Source organism: Sciurus vulgaris (assembly GCF_902686455.1).
Source record: "Sciurus vulgaris genome assembly, chromosome: 12".
In the NCBI taxonomy this organism is placed as follows: Eukaryota; Metazoa; Chordata; class Mammalia; order Rodentia; family Sciuridae; genus Sciurus; species Sciurus vulgaris.
In genome coordinates this window covers 43,855,469-43,880,535 of record NC_136473.1, presented here as the reverse complement: position 1 = coordinate 43,880,535, position 25,067 = coordinate 43,855,469, and the positions used below count along the sequence as shown (strand labels likewise).

Here is a 25,067-nt window from a genome sequence, read left to right as displayed (position 1 = left end):
GAAGGAAGGAAGGAAGGAAGGAAGGAAGGAAGGAAGGAAGGAAGGAAGGAAGGAAGGAAGGAAGGAAGGAAGGAAGAAAGGAAGCTAATGGTCAGAGCAAGTCTTGGGCATTCTGTCTCCTTAGCCAACCTTCATCCCACTCCTTAAATAATGATCATCCTGGTCACTGGTACTGAAATGAGTGTTAAATCATTTAGGTCATTCTATGGAGCTGGAATAAAACTGTGTGAAGAGTCATCAGAACTATAGGTTTAAATAGAAAAGCATATTGTTCCTAAAGGAAGCAACTGAAAACATTGAAAGCAGCATGTAACTAAGTCTGTTATCAGCTTGCATACCATGAGCTTCTTCTTTGTATCAGAAGGCAGCACTGATTGTGTCATATCTTCCAAAGTATACTATCAAAGCACACTTACTCCCTTCAGAGATTAGGATGCTCCAACCCATTCCATTCTAGATTCCCAAAATTTTTTTTTCATGGAAGAATACAAGGGTCCCTAGAAGTCTGTATGGATTTCTAGTTTGTGGGATCAGAATTTAATAAAAGTCTTAAGCCCTTTAAAAGATAGTCTGACCTGGGGAATGGAAAGGAGGTATTGCTTCTTATATGACAGAGCATATGTGAGGCTGTCATGACTGAAGTAAAGGGGGTGGTGAATATGCTTAGGTGACACATGCCACATGATCTCTTCCACCAGCAGCCTCTTTTAATAATCAGAAGAACACGTTTCACAACCTTCCTGGACTCTCCTTTCTCGTTGGCATCACTAGCAGCTGGGTGTGAGCATGGTTGCAGATACTGTTGCCTTTTCCTAGAAATTGTTGTCGTTGTACTTTGGGGTGAGTGCAGAGTTGTGCACATCAGTACCACCCCTGAATGATCTACCCACATGAGGAAAGATATTATCATCCTGAGAACGAATGGAATCCAAGTACAGAGAGCCAGGTTGCCTCTTCTGAATGTTCAGACCAGAGATTTGGCTCAAAGTACACAGAGTACTTGAAATTGAAATTACTGAAACTTTCAGTGAGCTTATAACATGGTCACATTACTTTCAACCTAGCCCACTTGGCACTGTTCCAATTAAATTTAGAAAGGTGGAAGTCAGCAAAGCACCATCCTAGTCATAGGTACAATGTGTTCTAGTCCAAAGGAAGTGTCATACAGATTTATCATGCTCCTGAACACCTCAAAGTGTCCTCATCATTGACTATCAGATGGCTACTTTGTCCATAGCATTTTGGTCAAGATTCCTAACACATGTGTTCATCCCCTCATCACTGGAACAAAACTACTCTTCTGAACTTCAAAAGCTACTTTTTACTGCCTTCTTCATGTTCAGGTATCATGTACACAGAGCCATATGCTCAGATTAAGTTCAGAGACATCACACTTCACATTAAATAAGAATGTTCTCATTCCAATGTTCTCTTGGCATCTTGTACTGTCTGGGCTCCTAGAAGAATGAAGGTGGCTCTAAATATCCTGCCTTTCAGGGTCTGTTAACTAATCACTTTCTGGTATTTCAGCAGCTTTAAGGAACTCCAATGCTTTGTTTCAATTTGAAAATGTACATGCACATGCAGAAAGGAAAGGAAGAAGGAAGGTGGGGAGGGAGTCTTTTCCAAAGAAAAGACTCAGGGGAATGATCCTTCCTAAAATGTGTTCATCATGTTATCTCTATAACATTTTTCCTACAAAACACAAATGAATATAGAAATAGTTTCCTCCCATGATTCTCAACAAATGAGAGAACTGTGCTCTTAAGTTATATTTAGTGCCGGAAATTGAAGCTACCTCCTGTTCACAGGATGCTCTGATGTGCCAGGTGCTCTGCATTGCTCTCATTCATTTTCACATGAGCTTCAGGAAGGGCGTAGCAATCAGAACAGCTAATATTTAAGGAATATTGACTTTATTCTGAATGCTTTTATATAATATCTAATTTAAGCATCGTAGCCAGGCCGTGGTTTGTTATATAAGAAGACCAAAGCTTAGAGAACTGAATTATTTTGCCTAAAGACACACAATAAGTGGCAGCACTGAGATCCAACCTGAATCTGACTCCAAAGCCTGTATGTTTCTCCCTCGAGGTATTTCACCTCCTGACAAGCAGGGAAACTGGGAAGCACTTTTCTCTGAATATATTCAGTTCCTGAAATGGAGTAGCCAGTGCTCTGTGGTTAATGAGATCTACACAGAGAGTGAGTGGGTATTACTAAGAGAACCTGTCAGTGAATAAGTTGTTATTGAGATTGATCAGAACCTCTGGCTTTCAAACTTTGGAACACATTGGAATCAAAGAACTTGTTTAAAACTGCAGATTTCTGAGCTTCACTTTTGGATTTCTAGTCAATAACAACTAACCACTATTTTTACCCTAAACAGCCCATAAATTTACTGATTAATCTTTAATAGATGCAGACTGTGACATTTCAAATCTTAATGGTTTATCTTATGAATGGCAGGTGTCACCAAGGCATCATGCCATTAGGAAAGAGACAATCTGATGTGATAAAAAGAGATCTTTATTCATGTAGGTATGTTGCAGGAAGAGATGTACCTGTATTGAGATATTAGTAGAAAGAAAGAATGTCTAAGTAATAAATCATGTAACCTGGAAAATGGGAATACTAAGTAAATACACATTACTAAATAGCAATGGGTATTAGCTATGAAGTGTATACAGTATTAGCCTCAGGTCACTTGCCTTCATGAGGAAGAGGAGAATATCCTGTTTTCTCAAAGCAACTGTGTCTTGGTGTCTGTAGAATTTCTTTTATTATTTTTATGTCAGTGTTTAAAATCTTCATGTGAGAAATCTGTCTTTTGAATTTTAAATATATTCCTTTAAACCTAATTATTAAGATCTTAAAATTGAGGGATTGGGGATGTTGCTCAGTGGTAGAGTGCTTGACTAAGAATGCCCTGAATTCAATCCCCAGCATTAAAAAAAAAAAAAAAAAAAAAAAAAAAAAAAAAAAAAAAAAAGACCTTAGATATCTGAAAACCTCCTTTTTGCCATCTGCAATTGCTTTAGCATTAAAAGATTGTGTCCCCATGCACCTTAGTGTGTCATCATTTCTGGAAGTCTCCCCTGTGACAGTGCCCTGTTTTTACTAGGAAAGATAGAAACAAATAAATAAATACATAAATAAAAAATAAAGAAATAAAATAATAATAATATTGGAATAGTGTGTTGGGAGGAAGCAGCAAAGAATTGGTAACTGGAAAATGTTCTACATTTTTAATTAATCCTCTAAGGTAGATAATTTATCATAGCCCCATATTTTGATATACCTATTGATAAATAGGTGGCCCCTGACCATGAATAAGGCAGTGTCCCCTAGAAAGAGGCGCCTTTTGTTTATGAATGGCATTATTTCAAGATATACAATATTATGGTGCCAGTATATGCTAGAGAGAGAGGGAAAACAAAATAGGGCTGGATTTAATACTATGTCTGTGACTAGTTAGTTATGGTAATCTCCAGGTATTTTGTGGTTGCAGCAAAAGTTCTAATACACATTGTAGGCATGAAGAGCTATAGGAAGAGCTGGGAATATAGCTCGGTTGGTAGAGTGTTTGCCTCACAAGCACAAGGCCCTGGGTTCAAATCCCCAGCACTGCAAAAAAAAAAAAAAAAAAAAAAAAAAAAACTATAGGAAGACTGCAAAAATACATAGAAAAATAATACATCCACTAGATTGAAAATAAGCAAAAAGTGCATGCAGTTTCCTGCTGAAGTAGGAGTTCCGCTCAATGTATCATTTTATGAGGAAGTAGTTACAGGTATCCACCCACAGATGGGGGCACTAGTGATGATATAACAGAAATGGGACAATCCGCAGGACCTTATCAGTGATAATTGGGAAAAATACGCTAAATTGTCAAGGGAGGATAGGAGTAAATACGGCGAAGGAAACACTCCATAGTTACCCAGAAACTTGGAGACACTACCTAATTGTTCCAGCTAGATAAGATACTGGGTTTGGACTGACACTGTTATTTTTCAATGATTGCTGATGAAAGCTAACTTTCCTTTGATATATTACCTTTGCTTGAAACATTTTATGTCTACTAGCTGCCTTTCTACAAACCACTAATCATCCTTTGGGGCTTCCTTTATTTGCATGTTTTGATATTACAAGCTTTTAGAAAATCTGATTTTTGTTAAATTAAGTAGACCATGCAAACAGTATATATCTGCTTGATATACAGCAGATAGCCTCCCAGCACATAAGAGGCTAACAAATAGAGTTTTAGTACAGTAAGTTGAGTTTAAGAGAGAACATGGAAGGAGTAAAAATAACATTCCAGAGTTAAAGTAAATTGTCAAAGAAGTCAAAATCTAGATAATTCCTAAAAAGTATTTTGCCTTTTCCTTTGAGAATCCTTCAGCCCTCAGCTAACCCCTAGGGACCTCACAATGTGGGTTTAGGTGGCCATTTTTTATTTCAGGAATATTCAGCTAACCAGTTCAACAGTTGTTTCATTTATCTGTTCAAAGGAATGGTGCTAGGTACTCAGAGGGGATGATTAGTGCCTGGGTCTGAATTATGGTTTTTTGTTTTGTTTTGTTTTAACATTTTCTTAGATGTTGACAGACCTTTATTTTACTCATTTATTTATATGTGGTACTGAGAATCAAACCGGGCAAGGGCTCCACCACTGAGTCACAACCCCAGCCCCATGGGGTGTTTAATTTAGTGTATTTGGTGCTAGGGATTGAACCCAGAGCCCTGCACAGGCTAAGCATGAGTTCTACCACAGAGCTACATACCTGGCCCTGGACCTTCATTTACAAAACTATGTCAGAGTGACAATTGCTGACAGGTCAGTGCCATTGAAAGAAAATATTAAAATGAGAAATATAGTATGCCATGCCACACAGGACCCTGGGAGAAGCACCAGGGTTGGTTGGGAGGCAGAAAGAGTGAGGCAAAGGCCCAGTCCTCAGCCCTTAGTGGGGTTTCTGCAGGAAAGTCAAGGCCAGACCAGGGAGATAACCGAGTATTGGCTAGCGCACATAATATCTGGGATCTTTGGGACATGGTTGTCCTTCAGTGTCTGATAGCTGGCCCTGGGTTGATTTAGTGCAGGGAACATCTTGGCTTGGTATATGAATTCAGTAAGGAGGTGGTTCTGAGTTTGGGCTGTGATCACAAGGCGGTATAAACAACTTTGGCTGTTAGTTTGGCCCTATGACTAATGAATGCCAAATAGAAAAATACAGAACCGAAGAAAACAGAATAGGAATGAATAGTCCATTCCCCCGGGAACTCAGAATCTAGTAGCCAAATCAAGTATGTATGCCAATGAAGCAAATCCAAGGTATCTATGGCAAATGCCATACTGTCAGCTTGTTATTGCTAGGATTTTAAATGTCCTCCAGAGGCCCATGTGCTAATGTCTTGGTCACCAGGATGTGACACTAGAGGGAGGTGTGGAACCTTCAGGAGGTGGGGCTTAGTGGAAGAAAGTTAGCTCATTGCGGGTGTGCCCTTGAAAGGGATATTGAGACCTCCATCTTCTCTTTTTTTGCTTCCTGGCTGCCATAAGATGAGCAGCTTCACCCTACTATGTGCTCCCTGCCACAATGTGCTGCCTCACACAGGCCCAAAAGCAACAAAGCCAACCAATGATGAAGTGAAGCCTCTGAACTGGAAGCCAAAATAAATCTCTCCTCCTTACAAGTCGGTTTTCTCAGGTATTTTGTCATAGTGATGGAAAGTTGACAAGCCGTTCAGTTGTTAAAAAACAACTTAAACAAAATGTGATGGACATTTTTAGTGAGGCAGATAAGTAATAGGATGAAAAGTTTTCTTTAGGAAACTAGAATCACTACTGCAAAAATTACAGAACTCTGTTAATAAATGTTGTGTTTATGCACATGGGAAGATGTGAATTGGAGCCTAGTCCTGTACTTGACGCATAGAAAGGTTAAGTGGGAGGTGTGTCTCACCTCTCTTGTCAGCTACTTGATATCACTTTTTTGTTGGTAGTCGTCACTGACTTAATAAAGACCTGATATATCATTTCCTTTCCGAATGGAAGTGTTCTTTTTAATGTTGACAACCAAGTTGGAACAACTCATAGTTGTTCATAGATTTTCTTTTGGGGGATAATACTGGAGATCAAACTCAGGGCCTTGCACATGATAGGCAAGTGTTCTACCTCTGAGTTACACCCCCAGGCTTGTTATTCACATATTTCCCATTTAAAAAATAATGTCACATAGAATTTTTTAAAAATACCTGAATTAATTTTGATTGACTCTTGATCAGCTGACGTGACAGGGGAGAGGGAGAGCCAGCCCAGGGATGCCCATGTCTGGACCCCTCTGGTGCTGGCCACATCTCATTCTCTTGGAAACCACATTGGCATTTCCCTGTCCCTACAGAATCCCAGTCAGGCACTGCAATTCCCTAGAGGGCATTGCCATTCAAGGGTTTTCTTTTTGAATCTGGCAAAGAATTATAGAGTACAGGCTGTGGGGTGCCTGGAATATTCTTCCACTGGCAAACAGCAATCATTTGCTGTGAGTGGCGACAGAGCTTGGGAGAGAGACAGAGAAGCTGTTTTCCATTAATGTGCAGCCATATGTGGGACGAAGCTGACACAAAGATAGCCAATAACTGAAATTGCTTTTTCTCATATAATAACCATACAGATTCCATCTCCTTAAAATGAAGGTATATGATTGAAAAAAGTTTATCTTTTTCTTATTCCCCAGGGTCATACATTTTATTTCAGTTACTGTCAGATCTTCTAAATCAACAATTAACAAACACTTAATACACTTGATTTGTGAAGGATATTGCTCTGCTACTTTTTATCATCATACAGTGATATTGATGGCTACTGTGTTTTGAGTATGTGCTAACATGCCAATCATTCTCTTATACTCTTGATATACATTATTTCCATTTCTCCTGCTCTATCCTTAATTCTAAAACTTTACTGTGTGTAAGAATCATGTGGGCATTTTTCTTAAAGTTCACATTCCAGAATATCACCCATAGGAATTAGAAATTCTGATTGTATCCATTATTGATGAGGCCTAGGAATCTATTAGTCAAATCCCCTCATTTGACCCTGAAATAGGTGGTCTATGGGGTACACTTTGGGAAACAGATTTCTAGTCTGTGGTTACTTAAAGATAATTTTATGCAGTATAGCCTCTGAAGTCACAGAATGTCAATGTCTAAAAACAAATTTTATTAGCACTTCTTGCTGCAAAATTCTTTCTTGTTTATGTATAACCATTGTTGTTTGACTTTTCAGAACAAATTAAGAGGGACTTGAAAGTTTTATCAAGAATTAACTATTCTAATTTTTTTTTTTAAATGTGAGAACTGGTGGTGTTTTTATAGATTAAGAAAAAGAATCAAAGAATATCTAAATCAGTTAGAGGAAACCATAGTCACCAGCAAAAGACCCTAACATGTAACATGTAGTTCTAGGTCCTTGAAAAGGCAATAAGTTAAAGAAACAAGGATTTTGCTTTTTTTTTTTTTTTTTTTTTGGTTCCTTAAGCAGGATCTTAAGCATTCTTTCTCTGGTCATTGCACATCTGCCCCGATGACTCAATAATCCAAGTTCCTTCCTGAGTCTGTGAAATCCCTTCTCCAGGACTCAGAGGAAGGAGGGGACATTGGGCATCCGGGGCTGGATCCCAGCACATGTTCCCAGACTATGCTAGATTTCTAATGCCATCATGCAAAATGTTTGCAATTATATTTTATATTTTACATCATATAAATGATGGGTATTTTTGTTTATTTGTTTGTTTGTTTTTACAGTCCTGGGGATTAAACCCTGGGGAACTCTACCACTGCACTACATCCACAGCCTTTTTAATTTTTTTATTTTGAGACAGGGTCTCACTAAATTGATGAGTCTGGTCTCAAGCTTGTGATCTTCCTGCCTCAGTATCTCAAATTGCTGGGATTATAGGTGTGTGTCACTGGGTCTGGCAAATGGTAGGTACTTTCCCCTGAGTTTAAATTTCCCAATCTCAAGTAGGCGGGAAAGGGACTGAAGGTGCAGGAAAGTAGGTGGCAATTGGGAGACTAGGAGGTTAGATAAGATGTGCAATTCTTTTTGTGATCAAAATAAAATGTATGTAGGTGTTTTCTGAGTTACGAAGGCCTGACTTATGAAGAAATGTCCTCTTTTCTAAAAACATAATCACAGATATATATGTATATATACATATATGTTTGTGTATATAAAATACAGATTATATGCATGTATGTATGCATGTGTGTGTATACACACACACACACACACACACACACACACATATACATCTCCTGTCCAGCATTCCACGTCTGTGTACAAGTGACCAGTGTGGAAACTGACCAAATGGATTTTCAATACTTTCCATCTTCTTTTGTCTTTTTACATTTATAATTCAGATTTTCACCACCCATATTCATGTATCTTTTCAACTTTACTCTTGATCCTCTTTATAGTTCTTCTAGTCCCAGATATTCAGAAAAATCTTCCACCTTTCTCCTTGATCATCACCATCTTCCCTCTTCCTCTCTCTCTCTCTCCCTCTCTCCCTCTCCCTCTCTCCCTCTCTCCCTCTTTCCTTTTCTCTCTCTCTCTCTCTCTCTCTCTCTCTCTCTCTCTCTCTCTCTCTCTCTCTCTCTCTCTCTCTCTCTCTCTCTCGGTTTTATTCCTTTTCTTCTTTGAAAGCAGTAGAGCAGGGCTAGTGATATATCTGTACTGAGAAAAGAAGGACATCAAATATTTTGAAATGAGGTGGACATGATGAAGAGTCAGGGTCCAAAAACCACAAAAGTCTTTGAAAGTATAGTCATCTTCTTTTGAATCTCCAGTATTTCAATCTGATTACTTCCTCCTAATTGGCTCTGCCTTTGTCAGCCTTCCTGCTAAAACACATTCCCTATTAGACTTTATCTTGCTTGGTTCAGCTTCTTCCCTAGCACTGTATCAGTGTTGCTCTCCACTGTAACTCTGTAGCATTTTAGCTACATTATAAAACTTTTGTGGGGTTGACCCAGAATCCCAACAACATGGCATTGTTCTATGGGGAAACAAGTCCTAATCTTAATTCACTAGCTGATAAATGGTTCTCACAGAAACATTTGGCTTCATAAGTGTCTGTACAGTCCTGGGTACACATAGGTGTCACACAACAACAAAAGGTTATTTCAATGAGTTGGAAAATTGAGGAGAAACAGGAATTGTATATGTCATGGAAGCAACTTACCCTGAAAGATGCGTTGATGACAAGAAGTAATGACACAAATGTTAATAACCAACTCCTGGAAAAGTCTTCCATGTTTCATTTTACTTTAAAACTTTTTTGCCCCCATTCTATTTCCCTAGCCTGGAGATGATGTTCATGTCTCTGCCTAGCTATAACCCACTGTCCTTTAGGGTGATCCCCACAGTCTTCCCTCATGGTTCCAATTCCAACCTGTGTGCCTGAACTATGCCCAATGCTAAGAAGGCATATCATTTAGTTGTCCTGACTTTGCAATGAGGTGAGTGCAGTCGTTATTCTCCATTTTGTTAGAGAGGAAACTGGAGCTAAGAGAAGTAACATGTCTAGAAAGTAGCAAAAGCAGTGAAAATGGGGACTGGAGTTACCTACCACTTGAGCCCTAATTACACTGTCTGCTCTCATTTTCCCCCAATCTGTCTTCCTTGGGTGTACTATTGATAACTCACAATACAGTACCTATTATATTGTTCTGTCTTTTCCAGTATGGGTGTGTGTTTTTTTTCCCCCTACTAGATCACATAGTGTATTTTTTTTTTTTTTTTTCTCAATTAGAGTAGTGTATAAGGACTCAGACATAGGGAGAGTGCAAAAAAACTTTAGTTATTATCAGCAAGCACAGTCCTAAAACCACACTGTGGCTAAATGGTTTACAAAAACTCAGTTTTATGGGGACATCAGCCTGCTGTGTCATCTACTTTTGTCTTGATGGACTTAGCCAACACTCCTTGCCACCCCTCATTCATCACAAAAGTTTAACACTTTGTCTTTCTCTGCCTTTTAAAGTGTAACAACTTACTCCTGAGCAGATTAGCAGTCTAATCTTTCTTCCCCTCTGCTACTTGAAGAGAGAGTGGGACTGGGGTCAGGAAGTGCTCACTCTGCTATGAACTCACTGACCTCCTCCGGTTCTCCCTACTCCCAGTCTGTAGGCAAATCCTACTCTAGACTTCAGTTTCCTCATCTGCCATAAGAAAGGGCAGACACCAGTTGACCTCTAAGGTCCTTTCCAGCGTTATAGCTAAGACCCTCTCTAAGATGTTGCTTAAGAAGTAAATCCCAAACATAAGCTGTTGTCACCATCGCCGTTTTCTGCTGTTCATGCCATCACTGTGTATGTGTGTATCCTGCTTGAGCTGTGTTTTTGTGTATGTATGTGAACTATGTGTGTGTTTGTGTACCTGTGTGTGACTATACGAATGTGTTGTGTGCATCAGTGTGATTGTACATGAGGTCTTCTGTGTGTAACTGTGTGTGTTCCTGAGTATCTGTGTACGTAGACATTGGCACAAGGTTGACGTTGCCCAAACACAAGTGACAGGAAAAGAGAGGAAAGGGTGGCCAGCCCACCTGTGCCTTCCGCGAGACTCACCCGGTCGGGCCCGAGGTACGCGCGCCGGGCTCTGTGCCCAGGTGCCGCCCTCCAGCGCCCAGGGCTTGCGCCTGGAGGAGGCCAGGACTGTGGGCGGGGCTATCCCGGGCGGTGGGCGGGGCTATCCCGGGCAGTGGGCGGGGCGGGCGGCGGCGCTCCGGGCATGCTCGGCCGCGGCGGCTGCTGGCGGGGCGGGTCGCGCTGGTGCCCGGCCAGCCGGAGCTGCTGCGGCGGCGGCGCGGGCCGGCATGAGGGAGCCGCTCGGTAAGTCCTGGCGCGTCTCGCGCTCTTGACTCCCACCGTCCATTTGGCTCGCTCTCACGGCGCTTTCGCGGGCCTCACCGGCAGCCTCCCGCGCTCGCCCCCCAACTTCTCCAGCCGGGACGTTGCTCCTGTCCGAGCTTCCCCAGCGTTAGGGGATGTCGGAACCCCGGGTCGCAGCCCCGCCCGGAGCCCCCCGCGCGGTGCCTAGCCCAGCAGCCGGGCCGCCGAGGGCCCCACGCCCGCAGCCCCGGGGTGGGGGAGCGCCTGCAAGGCTGGGAGGGGTCCGGGTCTTCCAGGTGCCAGTCTGGGGCACGGGACGCCGGAATCCCTGGGCGGGCTCCGTGGGCCGCGGCTGGCGTTAGCGCTCGCGTCGCCCGTGGGCGCGGGGCGGGCCCGGGCGGGCGGGGGTCTCTCGTTGCCCTCTCTACGTCTCCCTACACAGCCGGCATCCAGTCAACACCCCCCCTTACCTGCGCGCCTGACTTCACGGACTTCTCCACCCTACAAACTGAGTCTCGGTTCGGAGTCCCAGAGGTCCCGGTTCCCACGGCGCCCCTAGCAGTCGGGACCTGCGGGCGGGACGTTGGGATCCCGCCGCCGCCGCGCCCCGACTCCCTGCTGGTGTCTGCCCGGGCCTTACGCGCCCACCGCGGTGCGTGGTCGGGACTGGGGATTAGGACACTAATCGCGGCTGCTTCCCGGCTAGTGCCTCCGCGGGTCCCGGCTGCTTGGGGGGTTCGAGAAAGAAAAGAACCCCGCTTGGGGGTGCTGTAAATCAGTTCGTTTATGGGACCTGGAGCCTGTCCGCCTTGGGTCTCCGCGCCCAGATCTTAGCTAGTTCCCTCCGGTCCCTCTCCCCCAGTCTGTCAGCTCATCCGAAATGCCAGCGTTTGCCTAGAAGCCGTGACCACAGTGTTGCTCAGCACCCACTTGCAAAAGCTCCACTCTCGCTTCTTGTCACTGACCAAAGAAACCTAGCGCTTGCCAGGGATTCTTCTATGGGTTTGAAAAAGCAGCTGAGATTTCACTAGTGAGGAAAAAAAATGAAAAACGGGAACTTTACGCCTGCGCTACCTGGCCATGCCCCAGTCATTGCTCATCCTCACTCTCTGGGAGCAGAGGACTTTAGGGAATTAGTTTAAGCATATCACCCTTTCCCTGTCACCTTTCTTCAAGTCTGGGTGCCAGGCCTTGTCTTCCATAGAGGTCTGGGCAGTGTGGACCACACAATTCCCAGGTTTTTCCTGTCGGTGACAGTTTAATGTGATGTTTCTCCCACAGCTTCATGTTTCCTTACTCTGGCCTTTTGTCTTTTCAGACTTATAAAGAGTGAACATCCCAGAGATTTGGGATGAGGGTGAGAAAATGGGGAGATTTGGGGGAGGAAAGCAAGAGGTGGGATTCTGATGGTCAGAAATACTCTGAAAAAGAAAAAAAGCAGTCAGTGTAACAGTACAGGTCAAATTTTAGGAAAACAGTGCCTTATGTAAGGTAGTTTTAGAATTTAAAATAGTTGGGTTGAGACCATCAGGGAAAGCAATAATGCATAAATATCTTTGGAAATCATATAGAGATTCTGTTTGATGGGAATTGTGTTGGTTTTCATGTGAAATCATGAGTTTGGTAAATTCCTTCGGTTTTTCCTAGTGTTCTGGGTGCTTGGACTTCATTATTTACCTTCATATTAGGTGTCTAAATTTGTCACCAGCTGAACAAGATTCCTGAAGGTCTCTCCCTGTTACTCCAAGCAGGCAACATGTAGCAAACTTTTACTCTTGCTGGAGTGGGTGAGCAAATATTTGTTGAACAGAGGCCTTTAATCTGTTGGGCCTTCCTCCTGCAAAATTTCACCCTCTGCTATAGAGACTGGGAGGTCAGGCCCTTGGTAGGCCCAAGAGATTTAGGTGGATAGGGCGGGTGGAGGAAGCTTGTTTCAGGGGGAAGAAAAAGGTTTGTCTTTCCACCCTCTTGGAACATAAAATGCCCGAGTGACCATATACTCTGGAGTGCTTGAAGAGCTCATCAGAGTTATCTGATAACTCATCTGAGAGATCACAGATTCCAGAGGCCTGCATGTATTGTTCAGTAGCTATAAAATATAACCAGTGATCTGAGATGCACAAAGAAAATAGAAAGGAACCAATTTTTCAATATAAAAATGAAGGCAAATATGAAAAGATCCTTGAAGTCTAATTTAAAAATGGTATTCAAAGACAAATCCTTTCATTACCATCAGTAAAGAAAGCCCAGGAGTTGGTGACTCCTCTAAGTCCTCCTTGCCCTTGCTGGGAGAGCCCTCTAGTTTAGAAGAGCAGTAAACACCAATCATGGTAGGAGGCCAGAGTTTCCCTTTTAATGAGCTTGGCCAGACTCCACAGTAATTAATCTGGAGAGAGTTTAGAACATAGCGCATTGGATTGAACAATTGTTCTGTTGTGGCTTTTATTTTGATAAGCAAAGACTATATCTCTGGAATCCTCTGGGTCTATTGCTGAATCTCTTATTGCAGTTCCTCTGGTTGTTTGCAGATGTTGTTTTCTTACCTTTAGGATTATCTGCCTTGTGAAAATCGTGCTATTGTGCTTTGCTCCAAAGGCCTGTGGCTTGCGGAACACTGAGGGACACTCACTTGCTAAAGCCAGCAACCTAGGAAAGGGTAGATCTGTCTTACTATGCTTTACTTTAGGAAATCCAGGACCTGTATGGGTCCATACTAAAACCTCTGTAATCTTGATTTGAATTTGGAGTATCTTATTTGAAGTTTATTACCTTGACTTTTTGTATTTTCCAACAACTTTCTATAGTTAATATGATAGCGACAGCATGGCCAAACTGGCAAAGCTTTATCATCTTTAGAATTTTCTGCTTATTGGTTATCTCTTTATAGCTTATCTAATAAAGCTCGTTTCTCTTATGTGTAAATGAAAGAATTTAGATAACTCTTATGAGGAGACACTGCCATGTATTTCAAAGAGGCAAAAAAAAAAAAAAAAAACAATAAAATGAAAGCACCTCTATGCATAGTTGGAGAAATAGAACCAACTATTACTTCTGGTTATCTCTTGGCACCGTGGGGCTATTAGGAATTTTTCTCTTTTTTACTTAAGCTTTGAATTTTGCAATGTTTACTTTTGAAATAGCTTTACATGACCCTTGTAATTCGAAAATAAATAAAAATGTGAAATAATTTGAACTTTAACATTTGTATGACTTTTATCCTAAAAATATTTTAAAATTATAAAACAAAAGTAGTATGTTAAAAGTTTAATAGATTATTTTAGAAATCATTACATGGCAGGCTTTACATATATGATGATGATAATGGAATAAAATTCTAACCTATAAGTTTTATAGTTATTTTTACAAACAGCACCAGATTCCAGAGGATTCTCAAAAATCATATCCAGTTTCAGTCCTTTCTTAATGATTTGTAATCTTTGTGAAGTGTTAATGAGGTAGTTAAGGTCTTATAAAAATGAGGTGAAGTAGCCAGAACACTAATTGTGTGACACAGAATTTAGAGGTGAAAGAAAAGACAGAAGGGAGAGTGTGTTCACACTAGTTTTGGAGAGAAAGACATAGAGGAGTTAGAAAAGATAATACCCAGTTTCTCTTGTTGAATCTGCCTTACCACAAATCTAACTCAGTAAGATTAATATTTTAAGATTCTTTTGATCTTAGACTCCAAGTTTTCCATCCCATTTGTTTTTTCTTTTTATCACCATAAAGAAAGCAAACTCAGTGATGGTTGTCCTGCTAAAATGATTGCTTCACAGATTAGATCTGCTCTTCATGCCTTATGAGATTTTAATGACGTGAGGGCTCTGGCAGAGCCAGTCCTCACACTGTGTGGTACGGTAACAACAGTTTGTGAGAACTTGTCCCAGAACTTAAAATAGAACTTTGGAGTTATTTATTTAATAATTAAGACTAGAAAGGGAAATGGAAATCCTATTGTTCACAATAAAATACACAATTCTACCATTACAAAAAAAGCTGCAGAAAGCATTCATAATTCATGTGTTAGTTAGAAATATACTCCATTCTGGTTTGTTTTATGTCTTGGCTATTTACCTCTCATTTAAAGAAAGTACTTTGTTATATATTAATCATAACATTAGACCTAAAAGTTGTCAGTTGAAGAAATATTTACACTGAACTGCCAACAATTTGAGGGACCCATTACATCCTAAGTATGGAATGTCAGTGAATATAACTGAGATATTTTAGGTTTTTTAGAGGAGTAACAATGTCTAATCCAGACCTTTAGAATGTAAATTGTAATCTTGTATTGGATTTCTTCAGAACAGTGATCTTAGGAGCACCAAAACCAGATTAAGAGTCTTTGTGGCAGATAAAATAAATATGCCAAGTTCTAGAACTTTATGTAATTTATTTCATAAGGTTTCAGGTATTTCATTTATTCATTTATTCTTTTCTTCATTCTTTTATGGTCCTTGAGTCTTTCAGATAGGCAGTATATTTTCAAAGAAACATTTTCTTAATCATACCTAAGCAACTCTTTGTGGTTTTTTTGAAGTTTTTACTTTTGGAGGGGAGCCTGCAACATGAACTAAAAATGAATAAGACAAATATGCATGATTAGCTACATTATTTATTAACAACATAGCTAATTATAAGTTATTAATATGTTACTATAACTTAATTTATAATTAATAACTAATAAATTGATTATAACAAATGAAATGATTATAACAAATGATGATGAAATATTATTGTTATGTTAATGTGACTTAAATAAGTTAATTATAGCAAATACAACACAATAATTATATATACTTAAGCTAGTATTAATGAAATTAAGTATGTTAAGAATATGAAATTGCCAATATTTGACCATTTTTGACCTATAATATGGCAACTTCATATGATTCAGCATAATACATTTCATGATAGACATCATTAAATATCATTAAAGTATAAATAAGGAAATTAAAAAAAAAAAAAAGAATCCAGTGTCATTGTTGAATTTTGGTATGTTTCCTTTTGGTGTTTTTTCCCCTTCTGGATATATGGGTTTATAAATAAAATTGGTACCACATAAATCTAGCATTTTTTTTCTGTTTTTATTATTTAACATGGTAGTATCAGCATTTCTCTGTGTCATAAGATACCTAAAAACATAATTTTATGCATGTGTATTCATATTATAGTCTGCCATGTGAATGCATGAATCTTTTTAACCATCCCCTAATGAACATTTAGTTCATTGTTTTATCACAAATAAAACGTGGATATATATCCTTATATTTATATGTGTATGATTACTTCAGTAGGGTAGATCCTAAGAAGTGAGATTTACTTCTTAGGGTTTCAGATTTTTAAAGATTTTATAACATATCACCTAATCACTTTCAAGAAAGGAATATGCATTTGCACACTGCCCCTTGCACACACACACACACACACACACCCACAGATGGAAGAGGCCTGATAGGTTACCATGCCCTCACAATAACAAATACAGCTTTTAAAAAGCTTCAGTAATCTGGTATGTGAATAATGGCATTATGGTGTAATTTGCATTTCTCTGATTACAGATGAGGGTGAGCTTTCTTTTTCATATTTTTAATTGGGTATTTGTATGTTTTAATTTTCAGTTCATGTTCTAAGCAAATTTGAAAAAGGAAAAAAGTTCTGGTTGTAATGAGTTTATTAATATTTTGTTCCCTCTCAGTGTCTTAGGAAGCCCTGTAACTATAATTATGGGAATAAAAAATATTTTTATAAATGGAAAAGGAGGAGGAAATGGTACCTGTTAAATGGCATTCATTTGCTGCTCTCCACCCTAGTGATGAGAATATCCATAGCTGAAATAACACCAGGAGAGGGCTGACCAGGTCTGGTCTGTCTTTAAATTCTCCAGGGCAGAGCACAGTGTCTGGCCCATCCAGTGCAAAAAAAGTGTTTTGACGAATTTAGATTGGAGTAAGTGTGCAACACCTGCTTTCTGGTGTGGAGAATAGCTGGGTGTTTAACTCACTGGTCTTCCTCTTAACGTATGGCCATTTACCTCTGCTCTCTTGGGTGGCCTGTGCTGGGTGCTAATGAGGCCAAGGTCAGAGGGTCTGTCTGCATATGACCTACTTAGCTTTACTCTGTGTCACTCTGTGTCATCATGACCACAAGCTGTACTCTTCCATTTTTTTTTTTTTTTTTTTCCCCCTCTCTGTCTCTTGTGGCCAGCTGGCTTAGAAATGTGTGCTGTTCATCACAAGGGAGCACATTCTGGAGATCTCAGCAGATCTTTAGAGCTAGAAGGACCCTAATGAACCTCCAGTTTAGTCTTCCATTTTCTCTTGCAGAGGAAGACTGAGACCCAGAGGTGGTTTTTCTCCTTGCAGTCCCAGGCCCTATCCAACTCAACTCAGCACACACACACACACACACACACACACACACACACACACCCCAACAAATAGGCATTCAAACAGTGAGAACAGTGACAGGGAAGCAATTTGGCTCCACCCTTCAGTAATAGTTAAGTGTTAATAACAGTTTCCTGATTTTATAATCTTGGCCATTCAAATATAAACGATAGAGCTAATGCTTACCTCAGATATTGGTAATAGAGAAGATTAGTTTAAGTGGTCTCATTCAGATTCTATGGAAGGAACAGAATTAATCTTTGATGAAAATCCATTTGCATTGTTTTGGGAAAAAGAAAATTTTATGGGAATAGATGGGTTGAATCAAAATCAAATTACCTATCATACTTTCAAACGAATAATTATTTCCCATTTCTATAAAAGAAATGACCATTATCCTAGTCATACCAAAGCTAAAATCCATTGTATTCCTCTCTTGAAAATTACTCCTATTATTCCTTTCCTCCTTATCCCCTCCACTCGCACGCCCACATGTTACAGTTGAAGGAACGTCTAACTACTCGTCCCCCTTTGTCCTCCCTCTCTCCACTTTCCTCCTCCCTTTCTTGCCATATTCACCAGCCAGCAGTCTTTTCTTTGCCTGGATCCAGTTGTGGTTTCCCATTGCTGTTACTCCTCTCATTTTTCCTAGTGGTGATTTGCCTGCTTTTTGGTTTCACACAGCAGTTTGTGATAGTTCCATGTTACTTAGAGCCCAAGACCCAAAATGAGCAAAGAGGCCTGCGACGGTCACAAAGGAACTAAATGGTGTATTTGTGAATTAATTACATTGCTGAATATTTTAAAAATTAATACCAGTGTGGCCACCAAGACGTACAGGCAAGGAAGGCCCTCACTCTTATGTGTCTCTGTGTACATGTGTGTGTGAGGAAAGAGTCATCCACAAGAATCATCTAACTTCAGAGAATAAAGGAGAATTGTTGTTCTTTTTAAATATATAGTTTTTAAGTTTAATGATGCCATCTTTTTGTTTTTTTTCTTGTTTATATTTATGTATTATTTGGTAAATTAGGAAACATGATGATGAGGAAGGAAATATAAAATGAAATTAGCCAAAAATAGTAGCCTGCTGTTCAATCCCTGGGCTGCAAAAGCCCCAGCATATTGTTTATAGACCCCAAAGAAAGAATTTGCGGACTCGATGAAGAGGTTTTGAACATTTATTACTCACTCCTCAGTGGTGATGGGCTGGGACAATATGGAGGGCTGTACCTGCCTACGAGCAGGGGGATATAAGTTGTGTGCTCACTGTGCAGGTGAATTCCTTCAGGTGTTGAGTCCGTGCCTTCACTTCTCAGTCACAGTTGTTCTGCTTTGATACCCTCTTCAAGCCTGGAGATAAGGAAGTGGCCCATTCCCCTCTCACCCACGAAACCTCATAGAGGTAACTATCGTAACATTCTGATAGTTTCTAGGTGCCACATATTCTTTGGAAAACCTGGTGGATCCATCTATTTTACAGATGATAAAATGGGCTTGGAAGTTAAGAACCTTGATAAAGGCCACTAGCAAGTAGAAGAGCCAGGGTGTAAACTTAGGTCTCTCTGATGTCAAAGTCTATGCTCTTCATGCTGTGCTCTCCCTGCTCTCAATGATGGTGTAGCAGTTGCAACTAGCTTCTGCCTTAGGAGGGGGGAAAAACAGCCTAACACTTGCTACCTAGAGAAATGGGTCCACTGGGGCACGGGGCCTTTTATTCGACTGACAGTTTTCATTGCAGTGGCAGAGTTGTTAAACCTTTATAAATGTGTCTGAATCTGGGCAGTGGTGAATTAAGTCAAGAATGCATAGTTTAGAGAAAAATAGGAAAATCTGAAAAGAATAATAGTGAAATGTAAAGAAACAAAAGGTTACTTCTTAGTTTTCTCAAACCAAAGAGAGAAAGAATAAAAGGCAGCAATGAAAATGCATTTCATGTCAAAGGCCCTTTGGGTTCCGCATTTGCTTCTGCAGTGCTGGATTTGTGTGTCAGACAGTGGCTGGACATTTGGAGACCCTTGATTTCAAGGCCAGTTAGGTCCCAGGTAGGGAGGAAGGAGGCAGAAGATGGCACTTTCTCCTGAGGAGATTCACCTTTTCATGCCCTGCTATTAAGACTAGGAAAGTAGCATCATTTAATAGCTATAACTTTTCTTAGAAAGTAGATTTTTGTAAGGGTCAGACAGCTAAATTCTCTGTTGAGAGCAGAGCAGTGAGCAAGGAATTTCTCATAGATTGAGGGATATTTGAGCATGAAAATTTTTCAGAGGTTATCTCATCTAATACTCTGACCATCACAAGAATGGCTTCTATTATGGTGCTTTTCAAACTGTGGGTCATGCAATTAATTTAACAGGTCACAAAATTAGTTTAGTGGTTAGTGACCAGCATTTTTAAAATGTGAAATAGAGAAGAAAAGGTTATAGTTCATGTCAGATATGAGGGTAAATCTTTTTGCTTTTAAGTTTTGATGTATTTATACACACATTCAGTGTGAACTGTAAAATCAAAATAGTTTACAAATCAATTACCTCAACCTCCGCTTAAGAGGCACCCAGCTTGGGAACTGCCTATGTCCAGGGCAGCCCCTGCCTGATAGACTGTTCCTATAAAGTGTTTATTCTTATGTTAAATGTTTCCTCTAGGAATATTTAAATACTATGAATTCTGTTAAATTCTATGGATACCACTAAAGTGGGCTCATTTGTCTCTCATTTTTGTGTCCTGGCCCAGCCAATGCCAGAAGTTTCTTTGTGACCTGGAATTCTTTGTAGGTACCTTCACAGGCTTGATCACTTTCCCTAGATATTCAACTATGAATTTTTGATTTAGAGAGACAAAAAAGGAATGAAGGAAACACTTTCTTGAATGAACTAGCTGGAAGATCGTACTGCCAGGGTAATATAGTGTAGCCTTGAGGAAGAGGATTTGATTGACTGAGAAGCAGTCTTCCAGGCCTTCTTGATCCCATGAGACCGAGTAGGGTCTCTTCCATCTCATCCTGTGTCCCTGTTGTATTGCTATGAGGATATGGGAAGTGGCAAGCTCCCGTCACTAATGTGTGCATATGCTGTGTTTTAATTTCCTCTTTTCTAGCTATCTTTGCAACCAAACAGTCAGATCCTCAAGGGCAAAGAATATGTCTTATTCATTGTTATAATTACAGTGCCTGGTACATTATAGGCACTCAGTGAATGTGTTTGAATGTTTTTGACTATATAAAATAATACTTGCGTTCTTAGTGACTTGGCTGGAGGTTGAAATACACACTCAAGAGAAGACTAGGTATATAAAGCAGGAATGGCTTTGAAATCAACAAGAGTAACATACCAAATGATATAAAAGGAATCAGGAAATGGTCTGAACTACATGGTAAAATTAGCAACTGTTTGAAATCTATCCATAAGCAAATAACCTCAGAGACAAACTAGAAACATTATAGCATAATAAATCCATAATGTTATATTTGCATGGTGAGTTTCACTTCTGCATGTTCTCATTGGGCCCACTAAGCAGTCAGGTGAGATGGAAAGATAGTAACATTGCCATTTTGCAGATCAGAGAACTGAGACTTGGCGTGGTACTCATTGGCTCCAGGAATCATACTCAGAGTATCAGCAAAGGGCTGCCATCACATCTGATCCTGTGCCAGTGTAGCTGTACACAGATGTATAGTTGTGAAATGTGTTGTTAACAGTAATAATGGTGATATTTAGGTTGATGTCAAATTTCATCATTCACTTATTTTTTTTTAGTTGGTACATTATAATTACACATAATAGTGCTGATCTACTTGATCTGTTCAATTGATCCCCCTTCCATTATTATTATCATTATTTTAGTTAGTATTATACACACACACACACACACACACACACACACGGGATTCATTGTGGGATATTTGTACATAAGCCTAGCATAATTTGATAGATTTTGAGAAATTCGCCCCCCATCCTTTTTTTCTTTCTTTCTTTCTTTTTTTTTTTTGGTCCTGAGGATTGAACCCAGGGGTGCTTTACTACTGAGCTACATCCCCAGCCCTTTTTATTTTTTATTTTGAGACAGGGTCTGACTTAGTTTCTAGACTGATCTTGAAATTGGGATCCTTCTACCTCAGCCTTCAGAGTCGCTGGGATTACAGGTGCATACCACCATCTTGGGTTTCCCCTCCCCGCCCTTTATTTATTTAAAATGTTTTTTTTTTTTTTTTTTTTTTTAATTGGGCATTTGTCTTTACAGCCACCCTTTGAGTTGATGCCTAGGTAATAGAATTAAAGTTGTTGATTAAGAATGCTGGAAAGAAAGGTTAAAAGGCCATATTTCTAGTACAGCAACTTGGTGGTTGCCTGAGTTTCCTCTATACTCAGTGACCCTCCTAGTGGCCACTGTAATTGACATGTTTGGAGGGGAAGCCTGCTACCTTTCGAGGCAGCCCATTCCATAGATAAGGGTACTAAAGAAGGCAAGCTGGATATGGCAAAGGTTAGAAATAATACACAACTGTTCAGAAACATCTGAAGGGAGAGGGTAGTGATCAGCATGAGTGTGGAAATGCTATAGAGGCCCAGGCTGAGTTGGGATTGAGAAAGCGAAGAACATTATTAGCCTCGGGTAGAAGTCTTCCATTAATTTGGATGGGGGCAGCAATGTGGGTTACTGCTGGGCTCGTGGTCATCCACTGGCCTCTTAGATTCCTCACATAGCTCTAGGTCCTGAATGCTGCAGTCTGAGTGTTCTGTGCTCCTGTTCCTTGTGGGTCACCTACCTAGGAGGGATGGAAATGAGTTTGCAGTTTCCAACAATCAGAATACTTTTGACCTCAGATCTCTAAGGTCAGGTTATGCCTTTTACAACTTTGCATATTTTCTGAAATATTTTATAGCTTGGTGTGGGTTGTCATGATAATTAAGGTTTTGCTAAGTATAATTGCAAACGTAGAGCCATACTGGACCAAATTCCTCATCCCTAGTAGGAAAATGATCCACATGTACATTTGAGGATGGTTATTGCTTCTTCAGAATGAGCTGCAGTACAACCAACTCTGTGTGGGACACAGACCATTTGGTCTGGGGACTCCAGTCTAGGCCACTAGGATTCTGTTGCTAAGCCTTTTCTTTATTCGTGGGAACAAGGCAACATTTGTTAGTGTATTGGGTAGCCAGATGGAGTGCAATGCATGTTGCTTCCCTGTGAAAGAGCCTGACATGGTGAGGAAAAGAGGGAGAGCGCATGTGCAAATGTCATCAGACCTGAACTCTCAGCTGTGGGGTCGATGGGGATGTGAGCCAGAGGGTCTGGGACTCTGTTCTAGGCCCCCAATATGCTGTTGCTCAGCCACTTCTTTACTCTTGGGAGCACTGTACTCACAGTGTACTTTATGTGCCAGGTTCCCTGCTCACATATGGAAACATGCAGCTTATCTAGTGAACTCCTAATTATTCTTCAAAACCTAGCTCAAATACCCCTTTCTCTTTTCTTCATTCATTTAACAGGTATTCATTGGGAAGATACTCTATGCTAGATGCTGGGGAGTTAGCACTGAACAAGGCAAAGACCTTAGCGCCTTGAGCCTGTTTTCCCATACCTCCGGTTTTACAATGACATCTCGTTCGTCTCCAGTTCCTAGACCAGTGATTTGCTTAGTTGAGTCAGAGAACAAATGCTGCTTCTCTTGTTCCTTCCTTTTCTAAGTGAATGACCCAAGTCAGGCGGCCCTGGGAAAGTCATACAGAAGAGTGTCAGGAATGGTGATGTTGCCATGGAGATGTTTCTCTGAGTGTGGTAACTGCCAGAGGTTGTCAACCTTCCATAAAATGGAGGGCTGTGATGGAAAATTATAGACCTACACTGTGCAGTCCTCTCCAAGCTGATAACAGGGACTGTCTTGCTCCCGTGGTCTAGCGGGCAATGCAGAGAGAGAACATGCACAGTCAGCAGAATAGTGCAATGGACCCCAGGGAGAATTCCTGCTGGCAGGAAGCTCAGGCGCTTTCCTCACACCTGCACATGGGCCAGCAGGCATTTCCTGGCCATTGTTTGTGGTGGCCACAGTGACTCTATTTCCAAACACCAGCAAAGTGAGCCTGGAGCTGGCCAAGCTCTGAGCAGGCCAGCTTTTTTTATACTATCACCCAGGCCAGAACTGTAGCCAGCCTCCATAGGGACTGAGGCAGTGGTGAATCCATCTGACCACAATCTGTCTCACACCTGGTGAATGAACATGGCAGCCCTGCTGTTTTGCTATTACCTTAGCTTCTGTTCATTTTTCTTCTTTCTTGGTCCTCTTGCCTTTGGGCAGCTTACACTGGGGTGGCAGGATTTGAGTGTAGACACCCTTTACCAAGAGATGCAACACTTTCCCCCAAAAGTTGTTGGGAAGAAATTCCGTTCTTAAAAGTCTCATGTGGAAACTTTCAGATTGCATAGCAGGTTGGGTATGTAAGCTTGATCAGCACGTTGTTTGTTTTCTCATTAAGAGCCTAAATACTTCAAATCTATTTCCAGCTGCTAGTTAGCTGCCCTGGGGAGCTGCCCTGGCAGTGGCTTTTCCGATTGCTCTCACCAAAATGTATCATGGCTATGTGTTGATTAAAGATCTTGCTCTGCCCTTCAGAGTGAAAGGTATGCATCCAAGATGAAAACAGGGATGTATAATAAGATTAGACCTGGTACTGGTAGTTTCTCTTTTTAGAAGCATGAAGTAGTAATTGCAGCTTCTTTGTCTGTGTTTATTTTGTCCTGACTCCTTCAGGGTGCTTCTTTTAGATGAGTGGGACTAGAGGTCGGGGGGCAGTGTTGATCATTTCTTTGCTTAAACACTATTTTGGACTCTTCTCCAAGAGGTAGTCATCAGAGGGTGAGAGCCTCAGACCTGCCACACATCCTGTAGAGCCAGTGCTGCCTGCACCCCTCCTCTGTGAGCACACTGGGGTCCATTTTAGGTAGAGAAAGCCACATTTCTCCACTTAGGTCCAGGCACTGTGCCCTGGCCTGGTCTGTGTGGGTAGAGGGAACTTCAGTTCTTCAGGGAGGACAGGTCACAAAGTGGATCTCTTTGTTTTCCCCTCAGCAATGGGTCGGGCCACCATCATGGTTCCAGCAATTGAGCTTTGATGAAGCCAGTGCATCATGTACAGCGTAGAAGATCTTCTGATTTCTCATGGATACAAACCGTCAAGAGAACCATGTGAGGATAACCCTGATGGTCGCCAGAGAACAAGAACGAGGAGCAGAACTGCCCGCAGCCTGCTGAATGGGTATGAGGATGGCCCTGTAGCCTTTGAACACAGTAAATCATCCCTGGGGACAGGACGAGTGAGTGACTCTGAAAGCCGCCGTGGCACATCGAGAGGCCACGGGGAGCGCCAAAGTACTTCTGCTTCTAGAGCTGCTGAGGCTGGGTAAGCGTCCATGTTGACCTGCCATATGCTTTTAACTTCTAAGAGTTTGATGTTGCATTATGTCTAAGTAAACTTTATATTTGGATGGGGCCAGGGAGAGAAAGAAGGGTCTAAGATAAGAACCCTTCTTTCTGTTGTGGTATTTGGGGTGTTCCAGCAGCACTTAGCGCAGGGACTGGCCATAGTAGTCCTTCAGTAAACAGTGGTGAGTGTGGTGCTAAATGTGTTTTAATGCTCTGCTTCTCTGTTCTCTTTTGTGTTCACTTGCTTCAGGTAGGAATCATTTTAGAACTTTGGAAAAGCTAGTTTATGCCCATGCACACATTCATGGTACATTTGACTTTCTTATTAAAACATTTCAATATTTTGTGGATTACAG

At 41.0% G+C, this 25,067-nt stretch overlaps 1 protein-coding gene across 1 annotated transcript in view; it reads left to right on the top strand.

Annotated features, from left to right (window-relative positions):
• The first annotated feature begins 10,782 nt into the window (after window positions 1–10,782).
• Window positions 10,783–25,067, top strand: part of JCAD (junctional cadherin 5 associated) — a 53,130-nt gene continuing 38,845 nt past the window's right edge. Inside the window, exons 1-2 of the mRNA XM_079105807.1 lie at window positions 10,783–10,899; window positions 24,358–24,688. Of these exons, the coding sequence (XP_078961933.1) occupies window positions 24,417–24,688 (272 nt within the window). The 5' untranslated portion in view covers window positions 10,783–10,899; window positions 24,358–24,416. The remainder of the gene's footprint in view (window positions 10,900–24,357; window positions 24,689–25,067) is intronic.